The following is an 18,550-nucleotide window of genomic DNA, read 5'->3' as shown; positions in this document are numbered from 1 at the left end:
ATTTGTACTTAAGAATGACCACAAACTTTATTTAACTCATCAGATAACAGTAGTTGTTAAGCACAGATACTTATAATAATATAAAAAATGTTGGCAGTGATCTGAGCATTGTCATTAAAGGTAATCTGGGGTTTTGTACATCCAGTGTCAACACTCTGGTGGGTGAGCATGTCCACAGAACATTCCAGAGTGTCTGATAAAGGTGCCAAACCTTGCTATAGAGCTGTATCTTCTAAACCTGGATTGGATTAATTTTTAAAAAAGTTCAATTTACTTCAGGTCAAACATCAGTAAAAATAATGACTTGAGTAACATGCTTATTGCCAGTAACTCCTGAACAACAGAATTGCAGCTTGGGGTCATTTTTATTAATATTATACAATTAGACTACTTAATTATTCAGTCCACAGTCTTTAATTAAAATTACTGTGTAAAAAAACAAATACAGTTGGATGAAACAAAAGTAAAGAAAGGAGAAAAATCGAAACAAATGAACAAGTTTGTTTATTTGAGGAAAAGCAGTGTATCTAACTGTGGTGATCAGGAGATTCGTCATTGGTGAAACACTATGAGTAGAGACTGTGGTTTTCTGTCTGGTAAAATGGAAAATTCATTCCATCATAATTTGATATTCTGTTTCACCCAGAGGCAGTGCGAAGTCGCTGGAAGAGCTGCAATGGCAAAAGGTTACAGGGTGTTCTCTCATGCTGTTATTACCTCCACTCTGAACCAAGTCTCCACACAGGGTTGCCATCCATCTGCAGCTGCTGTCAAAATCACTTCATAATATTCTGGGAGGATCTCAGTGGTGGAAAAAATCTCTTGACATGTTCATCCATTTAAAGATTCCACTCCAAAACAAAAACTGCACAGTGCTTAAAGGAACAGTGTGTAGGATTTAGTTGCATTTAGCTGTGAGGTTGCAGATTGCAACCAACTGAATACCCCTCCCCCTCACTCCTCCCTTTGAGGCGTGTAGGAGAATCTACAGTGTCCGTGAAAATCTTCCTGCTTCCTGTGCTGCAGAACCTGTGGAAATAAATCTGCCAGAAATCTTCTCAATCTTCATTATTTCCTCCACCAAAATCTCACAAGTGGTTTTAAGTGCGTTTTTGCAACACACAAAAAGGAAATTTAGACCGAAATCTGATTTAGTTGGACTTTTTTACCTCAGTGCAGTTGGGGCCTACAGCAAAAGGCTTTCCCAAGCTGCCAAGATGGCTGGTGGAAAGGAGAAGGAAAAAGACAATGAACAATATATCTCACAGGCACAGATGCGTGATCTACTCGAGCAACAGAAAGGTTTTTTTATAAAGAACTGCTACAACAGCAAGACATGACTAACACAAGAATGGATGCCATTTTGAAAGAGCTGCAAGAATTAAAAGTCAGCCTCCAATTTACACAAAAGGAGGTAGATGACTTGAAAAGTGGCAGTACTAGTATGTCATTGAATTGTAAATCAAATGAAGCTGACATACATAAACTGGCAGAATCAATGATTGTAATGGATACCAAAGTGGACTTTCTTGATGGTCAGTCTAGGCACCACAATGTGATTATTGATGGTATCCCTGAGACTGAGAACGAAAGGTGGTCAGAATCAGAAGAGAAGATGCTTGCATTTTTCAGGGACAAACTGGATTTGGATCCCCACACCATAGGGATAGAACAAGCTCAACGGGCTGGAAAAGTGTCTAAAGCAGCAGAAGGCATCTCTGGCAGACCTCGACCTCTAATGGGAAGTTTTTAGGCTCAAGGACAGAGACAGAGTTTTGGGCAATGCAAAAAAGCTGAAAGGATCAAACATTTTTATAAATGAGGACTATCCTGATTCAGTTCGGCAGAGGAGAAAGGAGCTGCATCCTAAGATGAAGGCTGCCAGAGAAAGAGGGGACATTACTTTTATACGATATGACAAACTGATCATCCACAAACGGCCTTAAAGCGAAAGAAAGGGAACTTCCAATTGATGACATGAACAATATGCATTAACACACACAACATATGAAGGTAAAATAAGGGTGGGAAATACATTTCATGTCTCATGTCTATTGCTGCTTTACTTCCAAAGAAAAGCTTGAAGATTGCTCATTTGAATATTTGTAGTTTAAGGAACAAAGTGTATGAAATTACTGATCTTTTGTTTTCAAACACAGTTAACATATTTGCAATATCTGAGACACATTTGGATAAAACATTTAATGATCAAGCTGTGTGCAAGGGTATAATCTGTACAGAAAGGACAGGAACAGGTATAGGGGCGGTGTAGCTTTTTATGTTCAAAATCATATTCCTGTGAAAGTGAGGGAGGATCTCATGTATAATGAAATTGAGATATTATGGCTACAAGTTAATTTACCTCATATTAAATCCATTTAAGTGGGCTGCTGCTATAGGCCACCAAGCTCAAACCGCAATTATTTAGAAGCTATGGGTGAGATGCTAGATAAAGTATGTGAATTGAATATGGAAGTTGTTTTTACAGGAGACTTAAATATTGATCATATAATTGTCCCTTAAAACATCAATTGGTTACCATAACTGACGCAAGCTGTTTGAAACAAATGGTGTTACAACCAACTAGATTAAGTTCTAACAACAAGGGTATTGTTGGGACGGGCAGTAGTGTGTTTGGTTATTAGCAATAATTCACAATTATCATAGATAATTATGAATTATGAAATCAAGATATTGTTAACCTTAATCAATAATTAGGGCACCAACTGTTGGATCTGTGAGGAACACAGTTGATTATTTGCAATAATTATCAATTATGGTTTGAGGCCCAACAGTATCAACACATCATCGTGTATCGTTCATATTTACTTGAGTGAAGATGATTTATATACTAAGGCTGTGTCAGTTCCAATAGGTTGTAGTGATCATAATGTAGTAGTAATTGCAAGAAAAAGTAAAGTACCCAAAGCTAAGCCAAGAGTTGTATACAAAAGGTCCTATAGGAGGTTCTCTGAAGAAGCTTTCTTGGAGGATGTCAGTAATATATGTTGGTCAAACATCTATAATGAAAAAAAACCAGATGGAGCACCGGAACTATTCCTCAAAAAGTTTCAACCAATTATTGACAAACATGCCCCTGTTAAGAAACTGATGGTTAGGTCTTGTTGAGTGCCATGGGTTGATGAGGAATTAAAGGGATATATGGCTCAGGGGAACGAGGCAAAGAAAACAACACAAAAAAGTGGTTGTATAATTGACAGACAAAAATACTGTAAACTGAGGAATTATGTCACAAAACTTAATCAGAAGAAAAAGAAACAATATTATACTTGACATTTAAGCAGGACAAAGATTGATGGGAAAAAGCTTTGCAGTACATTAAATAATATAATGGGAAGAAACGCCTCTCCACAACCTACATTATTGAGTGTGGGGGTACCTTTATAACAAAACCCAAAGAAATTGCAAATTACTTGAATGATTACTTTAGAAGCAAGGTACATAAATTAAGGAGAGAATTATCACATGGGCCAGACAATAGATTATCCATATTTAACATAAAAATATGGTGGATAAATTTTGAGTTCAGTGAATTAAAAGTAGAAACAGTCGACAAATTAATAAAGTTAATATGTAATGATAAACAAGGATTGATAATATCGATGGTAAACTGATTAGAATGGCTAAAAACTATATTGCACACCCAATTTGTCACATACTAAATACCAGCCTGAAACAATCAATCTTTCCACAGGCTTGGAAAGAAGCAAAAGTTACTCCACTGCCAAAGACAAGAAAACATCATTTAGTGGTCCTAATAGTCGTCCCATAAGCTTGTTACCAGCACTAAGTAAGATCTTTGAGAAAGCAATATTTGATCAAATACAAGAATACCTCTCAGTAAATAATCTGAAAACAAACTTCCAGCATGCTTACAGAAAGGGACACTCTACATGCACAGCTTTAGTGCAAATACAGAGATCTGGACAACAAAATGATATGTGGGGCAGTCCTACTAGATTTTACGGCAGCATTTGATGTTATTGACCATGAGCCTCTTCTTGAAAAGCTTGAGTGTTATGGATTTAGACCATCTGCAGTTGCCTGGATGGAAAGCTATCTGGTAAATAGATCGCAGAGAGTCTTCTTTAATGGAGGTTACTCAGATAGCATGTCTGTGGAATGTGGAGTTCCGCAAGGGAGCTGCCTAGGCCCACTTATGTATTCCATTTTTACCAATGACTTACCTCTCATACTAAAAAATGCTAAATTAACTATGTATGCAGATGACAATACTGTACATGCATTAGCAACAACACTTGCTGATTTGACTGACATCTTAAACAGGGAGCTAGATATTATTGGAAAGTGGATTTTTAAAAACAAATTGATACTTAACATATCCAAAACAAAAATCATAGTATTTGGTTCAAATCATTCACTAGACAGACAACAGAAGGCTGGTTTTCACTTCCCAAGGCAAATACTAATTTCCTTAAACACACAGTAGTATATAGAGCAATGAAAACATGGAATTCTTTACCACTGTCACTGACTAAATTGACATAGAAATCAGTGTTTAAAAATCAAATAAGGACACACCTAGGAACAACATATTTGTAGGATGCTATGCATATGCTGATTTGTAGTTTTTGCTGTGTAAGTTTTACTCATATATATCAGTACAGTCAATTAAAACACAATTTAGAGTCATATACATATGCCACTAGACAGGCAACAGAAGGCCGGTTTTCACTCCCTTTTTGTGTAAGTTCTACTCATATATATTAACATTATTCTCTAATACATGTCTTTTGTATGCCATTTGTGTTGACTGTAATGTTTAATGTATGTTTTTAAATGCGGACCCCAGAAAGACTAGCTGTGCTTTAGGGCACAGCTAATGGGGATCCTAACAAATAAACAAGTGGAAGAGGACCTACTCCCTATGTAGATATAAAGGTGATTATACACTAATGAAAACATACTTATGAAATTTATATTCCATTTCTGCCAATAGATCCCCCTAAATCTTACACACTGGTCGTTTAAATATAGAAAGTCTGCAGACGAAAAGGACAGTAGTTGCTATATATACTGTATATATACTATATATGTATATACCATATTTTCTCTAATAGTGGTCAGTATTCAATTAAAAGCCTGCAGTAATGGCCGGGGGTGTGGTCGACACGAACAAATAAAGGCCAGCCCCAAATACAGGCCGGGGAGGGAAAAAACAAGGATGGATTGAAGCCGTATTCAGGCCAAATCAGGTGTTGCTGTGCACCGTTGCAGGGTTGTACGGTGATGTGCGGGGTGTGTGTGTGTTTATTTATGCTCCAGAAAGTAACCACTGTGAAACAAGTAAATATTTTTTTTTAATGATCTGATTCACTGCTTTCTTACCAGCTCCATCTCTTTATTCAATCTCTAGCCCCCTCTCCCTCTTTTTCTCTCGTCTTTTTTGAAAATGAGTTGGGAAACCGACATCAAAGCCTAACTTTACTTTTAACGTTATCAAATGAAAAGAAATGTCCACCCCTCTCCTTTTGGTGCCTGTTATAATGTGACTGTGGTTTTTAGTAATGTACAAGTGCCACAAGATAGTGGCAAGATAGTAGCTATAACTGAAGTACCATATAGGACCTTTTGCAAGTGTCAGTGACTAGATTTTCCATAACACCAATGCCACAACACTGTAGAGAGCAAACATGACACCCACCAGACGGAAGTTTAATGTCAAATTCAAAGAGAGAGTTTTGGAAAATGCGGAAGAAAATTAAGGAGCGAAAGCTGCAAGACATTTTGACACTGACCTGAAAAGGATCAGATACTGGAAAAAACAGAAACATGGGCTCCTGTTAGCTGACAAGAGGACAGCATGGCTAGCTGGAGGTGGGAGGAAGAAAGTTAGCTTGGAGCCAGAGAGACAGCTGATTGATATTTTACTGTGCTGTTAACTGGCTATTAATGTTTATGTCCAGCGTAACATTACCTCAGATTTGTTTAGTTTTTAACTGACACTGGCCATATTTTCCCTCCCGTACTTGACCGGTCATACTTCACACAAGTTATATTGAAATGTTTGTGTAATGTTTCACAATAAAAGTCGGGAAATGAAGGCTTTTAATTTTATTCATAGCATAATGCAGCAACAAAAATTTAACAGAGCAAACGGAAGCAGATCAGAAAACAGGGAGGCTTTGTACTAAAATATGAGGAATAGGAATAGGAATAGGAATAGGAATAAAGCAATAAGCTTGCTTCCAATAAAGGCCTGGTGCCCTCTGCAGTTGAGGTAAATAAAGGCCCTGGCCACTATTAGAGAAAATACGGTAGTATATATAATCAAACTGTATCATATTGCATGTGTGTGTGTGTGTGTGTGTGTGTGTGTGTGTATGTGTGGGCATGTGTTGTGTATCCCCTGCAGGTGTGTGAGGAGAGTGCTGTGCAGCAGGCGTCACTCTCTGTGGATTCTACTCATCCTGCTCGTGGTCTGCATTGCCATTCAGACCTTTGTCGCCCGCCAAGCCAGGTAAAGTCATACTCACAACACTCAAATGTCTGAGTTCTGGGTGAACAATAACTGCAAGCCTCTCACCAAAGTCAAACTGACTGATATCCAGAAACCAAAACACTTGTTCAAATCTCATTATTACTACCACACAACTGTCAATGAAATTGAGATGCAGTTCTTTATATGATAAATACAGTATCATATCTAGATCAACTTTTCAAGTTCCTTCTGTATGCTTAAAATGGCAGCTTGCAGTCCAGCTGTGTGGCAAAATATGTTTCAGAATAAGTGTAAACTGACTGGAGTGTGAAAAATGAAAACAAACAAACAAACAAATAAACAAAACTATGCAGGTGGATGGATAAGAGGCTTAGTCAGGCCTCCACCCTGAATCAGAGTACAGAGTGGTGTTCAACAAATGGATATCAAGTGCAGATAATCGCCCTAACAATACAGCTAGACATCCATAGCAAGCTTTTTTGTCACTCACTCCACACAGTATAACTTTAGGTCAGCACTAAGATGTCACACACTATCCTATAACCACTCTGACATGTGAATAATATCTGCAAAAAGGAACCTATTGTTTTTGAAGGCATTATTATTATTATTATTATTATTATTATTATTATTATTATTATTATTATCATTATTATTGTTGTTGTTGTTGTTGTTATTAGGGCCCAAGCATGAAAGTGCCTGGGACCCAACAGAAAGTGTGAGGAACCTATTGTTTTTGAAGGGATTATTATCATTTTTATTATTCTAGTACGCCATTGCATTTTTGAGGGGCTTAGGATGCTCGAAAACTCACAAAAATTGGCATACACGTCGGAACTGCCAAAAATTGCAAAGTTCTGTAGTGACAGGGCTCAGACAATGCTATCTGGCTCCATAGCGCCCCCAAATGCTGGGCCAATTTAGCACGTTTCTCTGATGTGCATGAAATTCGGTTGGTTCATTGCTTTCATCATTATCGACATAATACATATTTTCTCAATTTTTTTCACCTAACAGGAAGTCAACTATTTTGGATTTCATGTATCAATTTTCATTTTACAAACACGTTTGAGGCCTTTAGGATGCGCAAAAACTCATGAAACCTTGCTATGTTTGCATTAGTAAATATTTCAGTTAGTATCACAATTGGGCTTGGGCTTGGGCATGGCTCTTCGGCTCTGTAGCACCCCCTTATTACTTTTAGCAATTTTGAGGTGCCAGGGGTGCTCGAAAACTCACAAAACTTTGCACATGCATCAGAAGTGACATAACTTGATATCTGATATGGGCCATGGGCTTGGGTGTGGCAAAATGACTCGAGGGCACCCCCTAGAAAATTTCTAAGTCAAAGCCCCCACCTTTAAATTTGACATAGACGCCATACCCTAAATCTGACATGAAGTCAGCCATTTTGAATCTACTTTGCATTTTTTTCATAAAGTGAAGCTATTGACAGGCATTGTACTTTAACGAACTCCTCCCAGAGATTTAACTCTAGCAACTTCAAATTTAGTAGGTTACATCTGAAGACCTTTGCGATGTTAAATTGCGAAGCTTTTTATTTTTCATGGAATGCCCTTGATGTGGAGTGCTGATCAATTTTGCCCAAAATATGTCTGGGGTATTAAATAGGACATTGTTGTAACTCTGCTTTACATTGTCCAATCTGCATCACATTTCTCATGCTTGATAAGAGTCAAGGCCTGACCACATCTACATGTCAATATTGAGTCATAGTCATAGCCCCCCCAATGGCAACAGGAAGTCAGCCTTATGTCACAAATGTCATCCGATTGACATGAAATTTACATGGTGTGGTCTACACATGATATACAGCAACTTTACACATATTTACTGGGCGTTCTCTAGTGCGAAAGGCCACACCTTTCACAACGTAAGTCCGACTGACTTGACTCACAAGTCAAGCTTAATGTACTCAAAAGGGAAAAGTGAGGTGTACAAAACCACCTCATGGACCATAAAAGTCTGCCATGATGGATTTTTTGCTAATTTGCACATACTGAAAAACTTTTTCAAGTTTTTGAATTTTGACTCTATCAGCACCAAATTTGGTATATTCTGGTATTTTCTATTTTTATGTCTGAATGAGATCTGTCGAAAAACATCAACAAAAACATCTTCGCAAATGGTGGGGCATAGCAGATATTGGCCATAAGTCATTAACCATTCCTCCAATCATCATAAATCTTGGTATATACCTTCAGTTCATGATTAGGAATAGGTCTACCCAAGCATTTCAAACTTGACCAATAGGGGGCCCCAAAACTGCCACAAACATGTATCTGAGAACATGGTGGACAGAATTTCAAAACTGGTGTGCATGCTTTGGGGTGAGAATTAACCAAAATCTGAAATGCCATATTGATTGGTGCAAGTGGGTGTGGCCTATCACATATTTGCCCATAACTCAAGATGCCTTTGAGCAATCCTGATTAAACTTACTGGAGACATCCAACACTATCTCCTGAACACACACACCAAGTTTCATTCAAACCTGATGAAGATGGGGTGAATGGCAGGACTTTGATTGTGCAATTATTGAAATGCTGCAGGCTTTCTGATGATGAGACAAGTATGTGATTGGTCTTCTTCTTTAAAAAGAACTATGCTCACCTTTGTGAAGCTTGAAACCCAATTGTTTTTGCTTGTAGCTTTAATTTTCAACGATTGATCTGCTTCCTTCTGTTGAGTACGAAAAGGTTTGAACCTGCGAATTGCTGCTTGCAGCTATATTTGTATTTTGCGGTTCCAATGCTATTGTGATGTCCATGTCAAATAAAATAGATTTAACTTAATTTAACAGATTAAAACCGATAAGGATAGTAGAGTAAGTAAGTATAGGATCAGATAATTCTGTATGGTTTACGTTATGTTTCTTCCACCTAAAAGATAACAGTATTCTGAAAAGAAATTGATCTACTACCATGTAAACTAAAGAATTATAAAAAAAATAATTCATCATTCAATATCAATATCAATTCAATTTCCATTCAATCATTAGAGTAAACATCATTTTATGGTTAACTATATGTAGTTAGCCATAAAATAACTGTGTCATTTAATCTATTCTTGACTGAGCAGAAAACACCATCAATGAGAAGACTCCTTTTCAATTCGCCTGTCTATAGAGCAACACCTCACCTTCGTCAGCACTTTGGTCTTGTTCATATAAATGATCCTCTAGTGTCACAATTTCCTGTACATGGAAGTAACACCTATCAAAATTTGTGACGCATCTACAATAAATACTATGATACCAGCATGTTTGGTAACAGTTATCAAAATAAAGCATGCAATTAAGTGTGTTAAAAATGAGACTGTAAGTCATTGTTGGGAGGTACGGAAGTCATAATTACAAGTTAAGGTCTCCAATTTTTTTTCTTCTATGAACGCAGGGACAGTGGGTTGTCCATTAATTGCAGATTAGTCCTCCTTAGCTCCTCCTGTCATATATCGAAGTGCCCTTGTGCACGACACTGAACCCCAAATTGCTCCTGATGGTTAGGCCTGTGCCTAGTATGGCATCTCCCTGCCATCAGTTTGTGAGTGTGTGTTAATGGGTGAACGAGAGGCAAAGTGTTGAACACTTGTAAAAAGTGATATATACATGCAGTCCATTTACCACTTAATGCAGTGTGCCTCCTTAATTATTCAAAGTTATAGGTATAAAATGAAATTTCATTCATGGTGAGAAATCTCAGGAATCCTGGGAGTGATACAGTCCTGGGAGGTAATACATTTAGAATCACAGGAAATCCTCCAACCCTAGTCAGGACCATAGGTCTAAAATATCATCTTTTCTGTTGTTCTATGTAAACCACACTCTCATTCACATGACAAGATGACAAGTTAGTCTTCTGGTGTCATGAGAATTTTGATACCTAAAAATTGGGTCATGACCTAATAGACTTAGGAAACCCAGTTGTGAAATATTACAATGTGGTACATCATATTACATCATACTAACTGCCTTTATGACTTCTTCCAGGAATGACAAGCTGACAGGACTCCCACATCTGAGATTCACTGTTAGTAAACAGCACCTGTTTCCTACTCTGCAAAATGTCTGGGACGGCCTTCAGTCTGAGACTGCACTGGCAGTGAATCAGGAATTGACTCTACAGACAGAAAGAGCTACAGATCTTCATCATCAGAATGAGGAATATGGAAAGCCATCAAATTATATCCTGTCGAGATATGTTGATACAACCATCAACCTTGCCACAGCCTCTCAGATGAAGGCAGGAAAAGTTTCAGCTGGAAAGCTGCCTCTACCCAAACACGGAAACAAAGTGAGCCCTGGACTTCCAGGTTCTTTGGTCCTCCACAGCACTAGAAAAGGCAAAGACACCCACTCTCCACCCAGTTTATTCAAGGCTCACATCAGAAGTGAACACAATAAAGCAACCTGCCAGCCAAAGTCTCACATTGTATTCCTCAAGACACACAAAACAGCAAGTAGCACCATCCTAAACATCCTGTATCGCTATGGTGAAAGCAGGAACTTGACCTTTGCCCTCCCCCTGAACAAACACAGCCAGTTGTTTTATCCATTCCCCTTTGCTTCACATTTTGTGGAGGGCGTCAGCAGCAGAAGTGTGAGGGAGTTCCACATTATGTGCAACCACATGAGGTTTAGAAAAGCTGAGGTGAGCTTCATTACAAAATGACTTAAGTTATATGGTTTAACTGTTGTCATGCCTGTTTTGTACTGTATGCATATCCATGTGGACTCCAAATGATGGGCCAATTGTGTGAGCCCTTAAGGGCTAAACATAGGTTAAGTGGAACTGGGGTCACTGTGTAGGACTGATGTTGTTTAAATAACTTGGACCCCCACATTGCAAGCCTAATAGCTATGGGAATTTAGCAACTTTTAACCTGGAATTTCCCATAAGCTGAACTTGTAAGAACACATAAGGTCTTGGTTGTAGGGTCTGCCATGTTTTCCATGGTTTACAAAACAGATACATTATTGAAAGGCGACAGTGGAACTAATGTCATTTTTATGCGCTGTTACATCATAGTGCAGTTCAGCTGTGGGACAGGCATTAATGGAAAAGGTGGCACTAATGTACACTCACTGAGCACTTTATTAGGAACACCTGTGCAATACAATAGTATTGCACTAACATGCAATGGTGTATGAGTGTTCTTATATTTTGTCCACCCACTTTTAAATATATTGCACTCCAGTACACCACCACCACGCACAATGACCTCAGTAATAAACATGGAGTTGAATAATCACCTTTCTGAAAATGTCATGTGTCAGTGAATGTATATTTTCTTTACATTACAACCGTCAGTATTGTTAATAATATCGTAATATTGTTACTGGAAGAGCCCCACTTGCAGTAAGAGACTGACAGAATGGAGCGAAAAGAGAATACATGAGACCAGCTCCCACCCCACTGGCCAGCTCTCCACTGCCAGGTGCGTTCCTCAGGATAGGTCAACTGCCCTGAAGGACACACCAGCTTCGGCTGTTCAGGCGCAAACAATGTCCAGACAATCTACTCTTTACATGGACAAATGCATAACAAAGTAGCAAAACACACGTTAGATATTCTGAATCAGAATGCCACCCACATATTAAAACAAACTTCCTTTCAGTGCTCATCTAAACATGTGCTCTGCATTATTAATGACTGTGTTCACTGTGTTGCAAACCAGTTGTTGCATTTCTTCAAAAAATACACCAGTGGACTAATTTTATGGGCTCTAATTAGGTGGTATTTGGTTATAAACCAAAGTATCAGACAACTTAAAATTTTGAGCCGATGATGGCGCTAGATTAAACATCGGTGGATCATTAAAGTTATTACCATTTACCCTCTACGGACTATTTCACTGAATAAGTGAAAAGTTTGACTTGCTAGAGGAAAAGTCAGGGGAACTCCAAAGTGTTCTTCGTATCCATCCTCTTGGGACTGTGAATGCCTGTAAAAAGTCATAGCAATCTATCTAATGGTTGTTTAGATATTTAAGTCGGTAACAAATGGCAGACCAACAGACACCAACAAAAGAGATTTGCCATTTACTTTTAATTTAATTTAATTTAATTTAATTTAATTTAATTTAATTTAATTTAATTTAATTTAATTTAATTTAATTTAGTTTAATTTGATTTAATTTAATTTAATTTAATTTAATTTAGCTACCTATTTAACATTGTGTTTCACAGCACTTACACCATCTACCTGGAGAATTATAAACATATCATGATAATAAATATAATTTCCATTTTGTTATTCCTGTGTTATGTTACAGGTAGCAAAGGTGATGCCAGCGGACACCTTCTATTTCTCCATCCTGAGGCATCCTGTGGCCATGATGGAGTCCATTTACATTTACTACAAGAGCATCCCAGCCTTTCACAAGACTCACAGCCTGGACGACTTCCTGGACAACAGCTGGCAGAACTACAACTCATCAGTGACCAACAACCACTACGCTCACAACATTCTGTCTTTTGACTTCGGCTTTGACAACAACATTAGAGCTGGTGCTGAAGACCTGGAGGAGAGAGCCAGTGTGGCCATTGCAGCCATTGAACGGGACTTCCACCTCATTCTTATTTCTGAATACTTTGATGAGTCTATGGTCTTGCTTAAGCATGCCCTCTGCTGGTCCCTGGATGACGTGGTTTCCTTTAAGCTTAACAGTCGCAGCGAACGAACTCGTCACCCACTTTTACCTAGTACTGCAGAGAAAATCAAGAGATGGAATGCTTTAGACTGGAGGATTTACCTGCACTTTAACACCACCTTCTGGCACAAAGTGGATAGTCTGGTTGGGCAAGAGCAGATGAAGAGGGAAGTATCTCAGTTGAGAAAGCTTCAGGCTAAGCTAGCAATCAGCTGCCTGAAAGATGGAGGGGCAGTCGACCCATCCCAGATAAAAGATGCCGGGTTAAAGCCATTCCAATATGGAGCGGCTGTGATCCAGGGATATAACCTAAATCCACACATAGACAGACAAACCAAAACTAAATGTCAGAGACTAATAACTCCAGAACTGCAGTACACAGATCGTCTGTATACTCAGCAGTTCCCTGAGCTAGCCGCTAAGCATAGACAAGCAAATAGGATGGTTGCTCTACAGCGTCAACACTCAGACAGAACAGGTGCAATGGAAAAGGTCTGGGTGAGGGAAGCTCACCAGAGACAGATCATAAAACACAAATTCCCAAATCTCAAGAACGAAAAGGCCTCCGCAAGTGCCCTGTTAACACACACAGCAGCTGGAAACAAAACAAGAATGCCATGAGTGGCAACTGGAATGATGGCTTCGACTAATGACAGGACTATTCTGATGTTATGTACTGATACAGGAAGCTGCTTTTCCATTTAATGCCTAGCCATTAATAAGCCCTAGAGGTGGCAGGGTCTGAAAGTGTTGGATGGAACATACTACATACTATTTTGCCATTCTTAGAGCCTTACCAGAAGTGAAGCTAAACATATAAAGGTGTTCCCGAAGGTGGTGGTAGACAAGGGGGAATTACCAACTGGGCGAAGCAGACAACTGCCCCAGGGCCCCATACCTTCAGGTACCCCAGAGGTCCCCAAGTCCACTGTGTGGCAATTAGTTTGTGATATCTGATCACTTGCAAATCTGTTTGGTAATGCTCTTTTTAGTAATATACTAAATTACAATACATGGTGAAGTTATAAGGGTCTTATTGTGCCTCCTGCATTATCATAATGTACAGGACATTATGACCTTGTGTCAAAATGTTTAAAGGTGCAGTGTGTAGAATTTAGTGGTATCTAGCAGAGCAGACTTGGCAGAAATGGAATATAATATTCATAAATATGTTTAAATAGGCGTATAATCAGAAGAAAAGACAAACCAAACACTAGCTCTATGGGCTTTTCACGTTTATGAGAGTTTTGTGGTCTCTGTAGGTTCTCCTACATGCTTGGAAGGGGAGGGGGGTTCAATTTGTTGCAATCTGCAACTGCACTGTTTGATGCCTCTAAATCCTACACATTGCACTTTGTGCAAGTATTTCTTGCGCATTTTTGCCTTTATTAGATAGATACAACAGAGAAAGACAGAAAATGAGGGAAGGTTAATATGCAACAAAGGTCCCAGCTGGACTCTAACCAGGGACATTGTGGGGGGGCAGTGTCAATAGGGGCCCACAGTTCTAGGGCACCCTTGCGGGGTAATCTGGCCCTGGCAGTAAAGGAATGTTTGTGGTGTCATGTATGGAAAGTGGGGATCATGAATATGTTAAGTACCATGGCAGTCTACTACCAGATAATGACAATCTTTTGTACAAATGACATATTTGGCCTGTCAGTGACACCCAAGGAATAGTTGTGTTGTCCTGAAGAATCTGATGTCCGGACAGCACATGTGAACCATGCTTCAGGATTCACCTTTTTTTGACCATGAATAATAGCCTTGTGGTTATGAGGTATGCATCTTAGAGCACTAGGTCACTGTGAAACAAGTCTTCCAATGTACATGGCAAAACAGGTTGTCCATGTCACTGCCTTCCAAAACAACCTATATGAGAGTTTTCTGATTTGGCGCTGAACTTTGCCACTGACTTTCAAAATACATATAAAAGTTAAAAAAGCTTTGGTTAAGTTTGAGGAACTAAAACTACTTGGTTAGGGTTAGGGAAAGATTCTGGTCATGGTTTAAAAGGAACCAATCCTGAATCTTGAATCTTTACTCTCCACAATAATTGCTTAAGAGAATTTTGGAACCCAAAACAGGTTAAAAGTCCAAAAAGGTTGAGAAAGCCTGATCTGTCCAAATCATACATGTTCATGTCATATACATATTTCCGTCAAATGTTAATTCTGATTTATTAACATGAGATTGATATGTTTTTCTGATTAATTAGATGAGGACATTCTTATGCCGCTTTCTCCATGAAACTTAAATACTGTACTTTCAGACCATGTTGTTTAGCACAAGAATATCATGTTAGCTCAAAACAATTTAAAAATTATTCTTAGTTTCCAAGTGAGATCTCCTGCTGCTGATGTTCTGTCATTATTGTTTTCTCATGTGAAATTAGTGTTGAGAATGGAGTTACCATGGAGTCACTTAGCAGGAAAGAAATCTTCCTTTCTTTTATCAGAGAGGTGTTGTTATATACAGTGTTCTAATTCTTAGAATACTAAATGTATTCTGTTTTCTACTGAGCTTTACTTTGATCCAAAAAAACATGTTCAAGAAAGGACATTAAATGATTGATGATGATCTTAAAATATCACTGTTTCTTTTCTTCACTGTTTCTGTTCTTTAGAAAAAAATCTGTATGCTGAATATTGACTGTAAAAATAATGAGCACAGCGAGTGTAAGACTGAGAGCAGTAAACACAGTTCTTCTGGGTTCACAGGTCTCAGTATCTGCCTTTTGAACAGCAGGTTCTGTTGGACATACCACTAGATACAGTATGATGAGAATACACTAGCCTGCATAGTGGCAATGCAAGTGAAATGACTGTCTAAAGTCAACACTAAGTACTGTGTAGTTAATAGTGTCACACTAAACTCACCACTTTCTTCAGGTACAGCCTTGCCACTCGCACCATATTTGAACCAAGTTGACTGTATTGAAAACATTGTCACAGTGAGTGATGCCTCATTCAATGCAGCATTCAGGTAATAAGGGAATGAAAGACCTAACTAGTGGTGGAAAGTAAAAGACCTACAATAGACTGTTTTATTAAAAAGGAGAAAGTGATATACTCTATCAAGAGTTAACTAGCTGACATATGATACAAGATTTGTATGTTGATCTAAAATTGCCTCATTATTTAATGATTCAAATATTGATGCATTATTTAGCAATTGCCTCTGAAATACTTAAATGCTAAACATAAGAGAGTTTTACTTATGCAGATGAAAAAATATGTTTATGATTGTGTATGCTTGATATTGTTTCTGTATTGATAGAAAATGTGCGATTTGCAATTTGAAGTAAGTGAAATCGGTAACACTTCATTTTACGGGTCTGCAAATTTCATGGTAATTAGGTGGTAATTAGCAAGTAACTTCTTTGAAATTTCTTTGAAATTACCTCAAAATTTGTCTCAACTTTCATGGTAAGTAGATATAATAAGCAAGTAAGTTATTTGAAATTTTGTTGAAATTACCCCAAAATGACCCCAGCATTCACCTCAAATTTCATGGTAAATAAGTGAGTTGTTGCAGCTTAATTTCCAAGTAGTTCCTGTCTAATTTCTGTTGAGTGGACCCCTAAATTGAAGTGAGTTGTTGCAGCCTAATTTCCAAGTAATTTCTGCTTAACTTCTGGGGATCATACCAGCTTAATTTCTTACTAGTTTCTGTCTAATTTCTACTGGGTGGATCCCTAAATTGAAGTGAGTTGTTGCTGCCTAATTTCCAAGTAGTTTCTGCTTAACTTCTGGGGATCATACCAGCTTAATTTCCAACTAGTTTCTGTCTAATTTCTACTGAGTGGACCCCTAAATTGAAGTGAGTTGTTGCTGCCTAATTTCCAAGTAGTTTCTGCTTAACTTCTGGGGATCATACCAGCTTTACATTCTCACCAATTTCTGTATAATTTCAGCAGATCAGTCCAACCTTGTAACAAATTTCCTATATATCCATTTTGATATCCGAGAATGTAAATGGTTAAAAATCATACTTCAATTTACTGGCCTGCAGAAGTTAGGCAGAAACTACTTGGAAATTAAGCTGCAACAACTCACTTCAATTTGGGGGTCTGCTCAGTAGAAATTAGACAGAAACTAGTTGGAAGTTAAGCTGGTATGATCCCCAGAAGTTAAGCAGAAACTACTTGGAAATTAGGCAGCAACAACTCACTTCAATTTAGGGGTCCACTCAATAGAAATTAGACAGAAACTACTCGGAAATTTCAAGGTTATGAGTTATAAAATCTGGCACTGTTCAAGATGAAATTGATTATTGCAGTGGAAATTTCTGGAGGTACATTTTTTTAGACTGTAAAGCTCTTAAGGAGCACCTGAGTGCAATCATTAGTTTGGGTCTCTGTGAGACTAGGAGCACAACCTGGTGATGTACAGATGAATCCTCTGTACATCTACAGGAGGAGGATCAGATTCAGGCTGCTATGAGGATCAGTCTTCCAATGGACACATTCTCATAGGCTGAGTCCTTCCAAGAAGGTGGAGCCTGATATGGGACACAGCTACACACAACTGAATTCCTACCATCTATTTATGGTCTATCATATTTGATTTCAACTCTTGGTTTTGATCCTTCCTGTGCAGAATAAAAGACTGAACCAGAAGCTTGTCTCCAGAATCCTTTATCATCTACTGTGTGTGAAATGTTGGGGGGTATGTAAAGGAACCTCACTTAATCAAAGATAGCAGCAAGTATTAAAGTGACACTCCACCCACTCCACACTGTAGAATTTAAAAAGATGGCTGTAAAAGTTTGTAATTTTGTCAGTCAGAGAAAATGAAAGCTGAGTCTGCTTGATTGATTATGTTAATGACAATGGATTCCATAGTGACCAGTTTTATAATGGAAAAAAGAATCAAAGCCCTCATATATACGTCTATCTGTAACTTCATGTGTTCAAGACACTCAAACTTCCACTAAAATATGTTTATCTTCTGTTCTATTTATCAGTTTTAGTGCCTACATGTCAAACAGTAGAAGGTCTTTAAGATTTAAAATTTAGTTGCACAAATTTAAGTAATGTCCTTAAGACATATCCTCACACTGAAAGCTTCTGTAAAATTGTTATGCACGGTGGTGGAGTCAAGGGGGCAACTGCCCCCCCAATGCCCCTGAGAACACAAGAAATACTGCGAAAGTACCTTCTAACGTGCCCCCACAGTATGACAAAATGCCATCTAGGGTACCCCACAGTATGATAAAGTGCCCCCACATTATGATAAAGTACCCTCTAAGGTGCCTGCATATTATGATAAAATGCCCTCTAAGGTGCCCCCTCAGTATGATATAGCGTCCTCTAAGGTGCCCCCACAGTATGATAAAGTGCCCTCTGAAGTGCCCCCACATTATGATAAAGTGCCCTCTAAGGTCCCCCAC

The 18,550-nt window shown here is 38.4% G+C and overlaps 1 protein-coding gene across 1 annotated transcript in view; it reads left to right on the top strand.

Moving 5' to 3' along the window:
* gal3st2 (galactose-3-O-sulfotransferase 2) overlaps positions 1–15,726 on the top strand; it is a 45,838-nt gene extending 30,112 nt beyond the window's left edge. Inside the window, exons 2-4 of the mRNA XM_042415362.1 lie at positions 6,398–6,502; positions 10,494–11,154; positions 12,779–15,726. Coding sequence (XP_042271296.1) covers positions 6,398–6,502; positions 10,494–11,154; positions 12,779–13,777 — 1,765 coding nt within the window. The 3' untranslated portion in view covers positions 13,778–15,726. The remainder of the gene's footprint in view (positions 1–6,397; positions 6,503–10,493; positions 11,155–12,778) is intronic.
* Positions 15,727–18,550: the final 2,824 nt, after the last annotated feature.

The sequence above is a fragment of the Thunnus maccoyii genome, chromosome 6, assembly GCF_910596095.1.
Source record: "Thunnus maccoyii chromosome 6, fThuMac1.1, whole genome shotgun sequence".
NCBI classification, from domain to species: domain Eukaryota; kingdom Metazoa; phylum Chordata; class Actinopteri; order Scombriformes; family Scombridae; genus Thunnus; species Thunnus maccoyii.
Note: the sequence above shows the minus strand (reverse complement) of the source record. Positions and strands in the feature narration are given on the sequence as shown.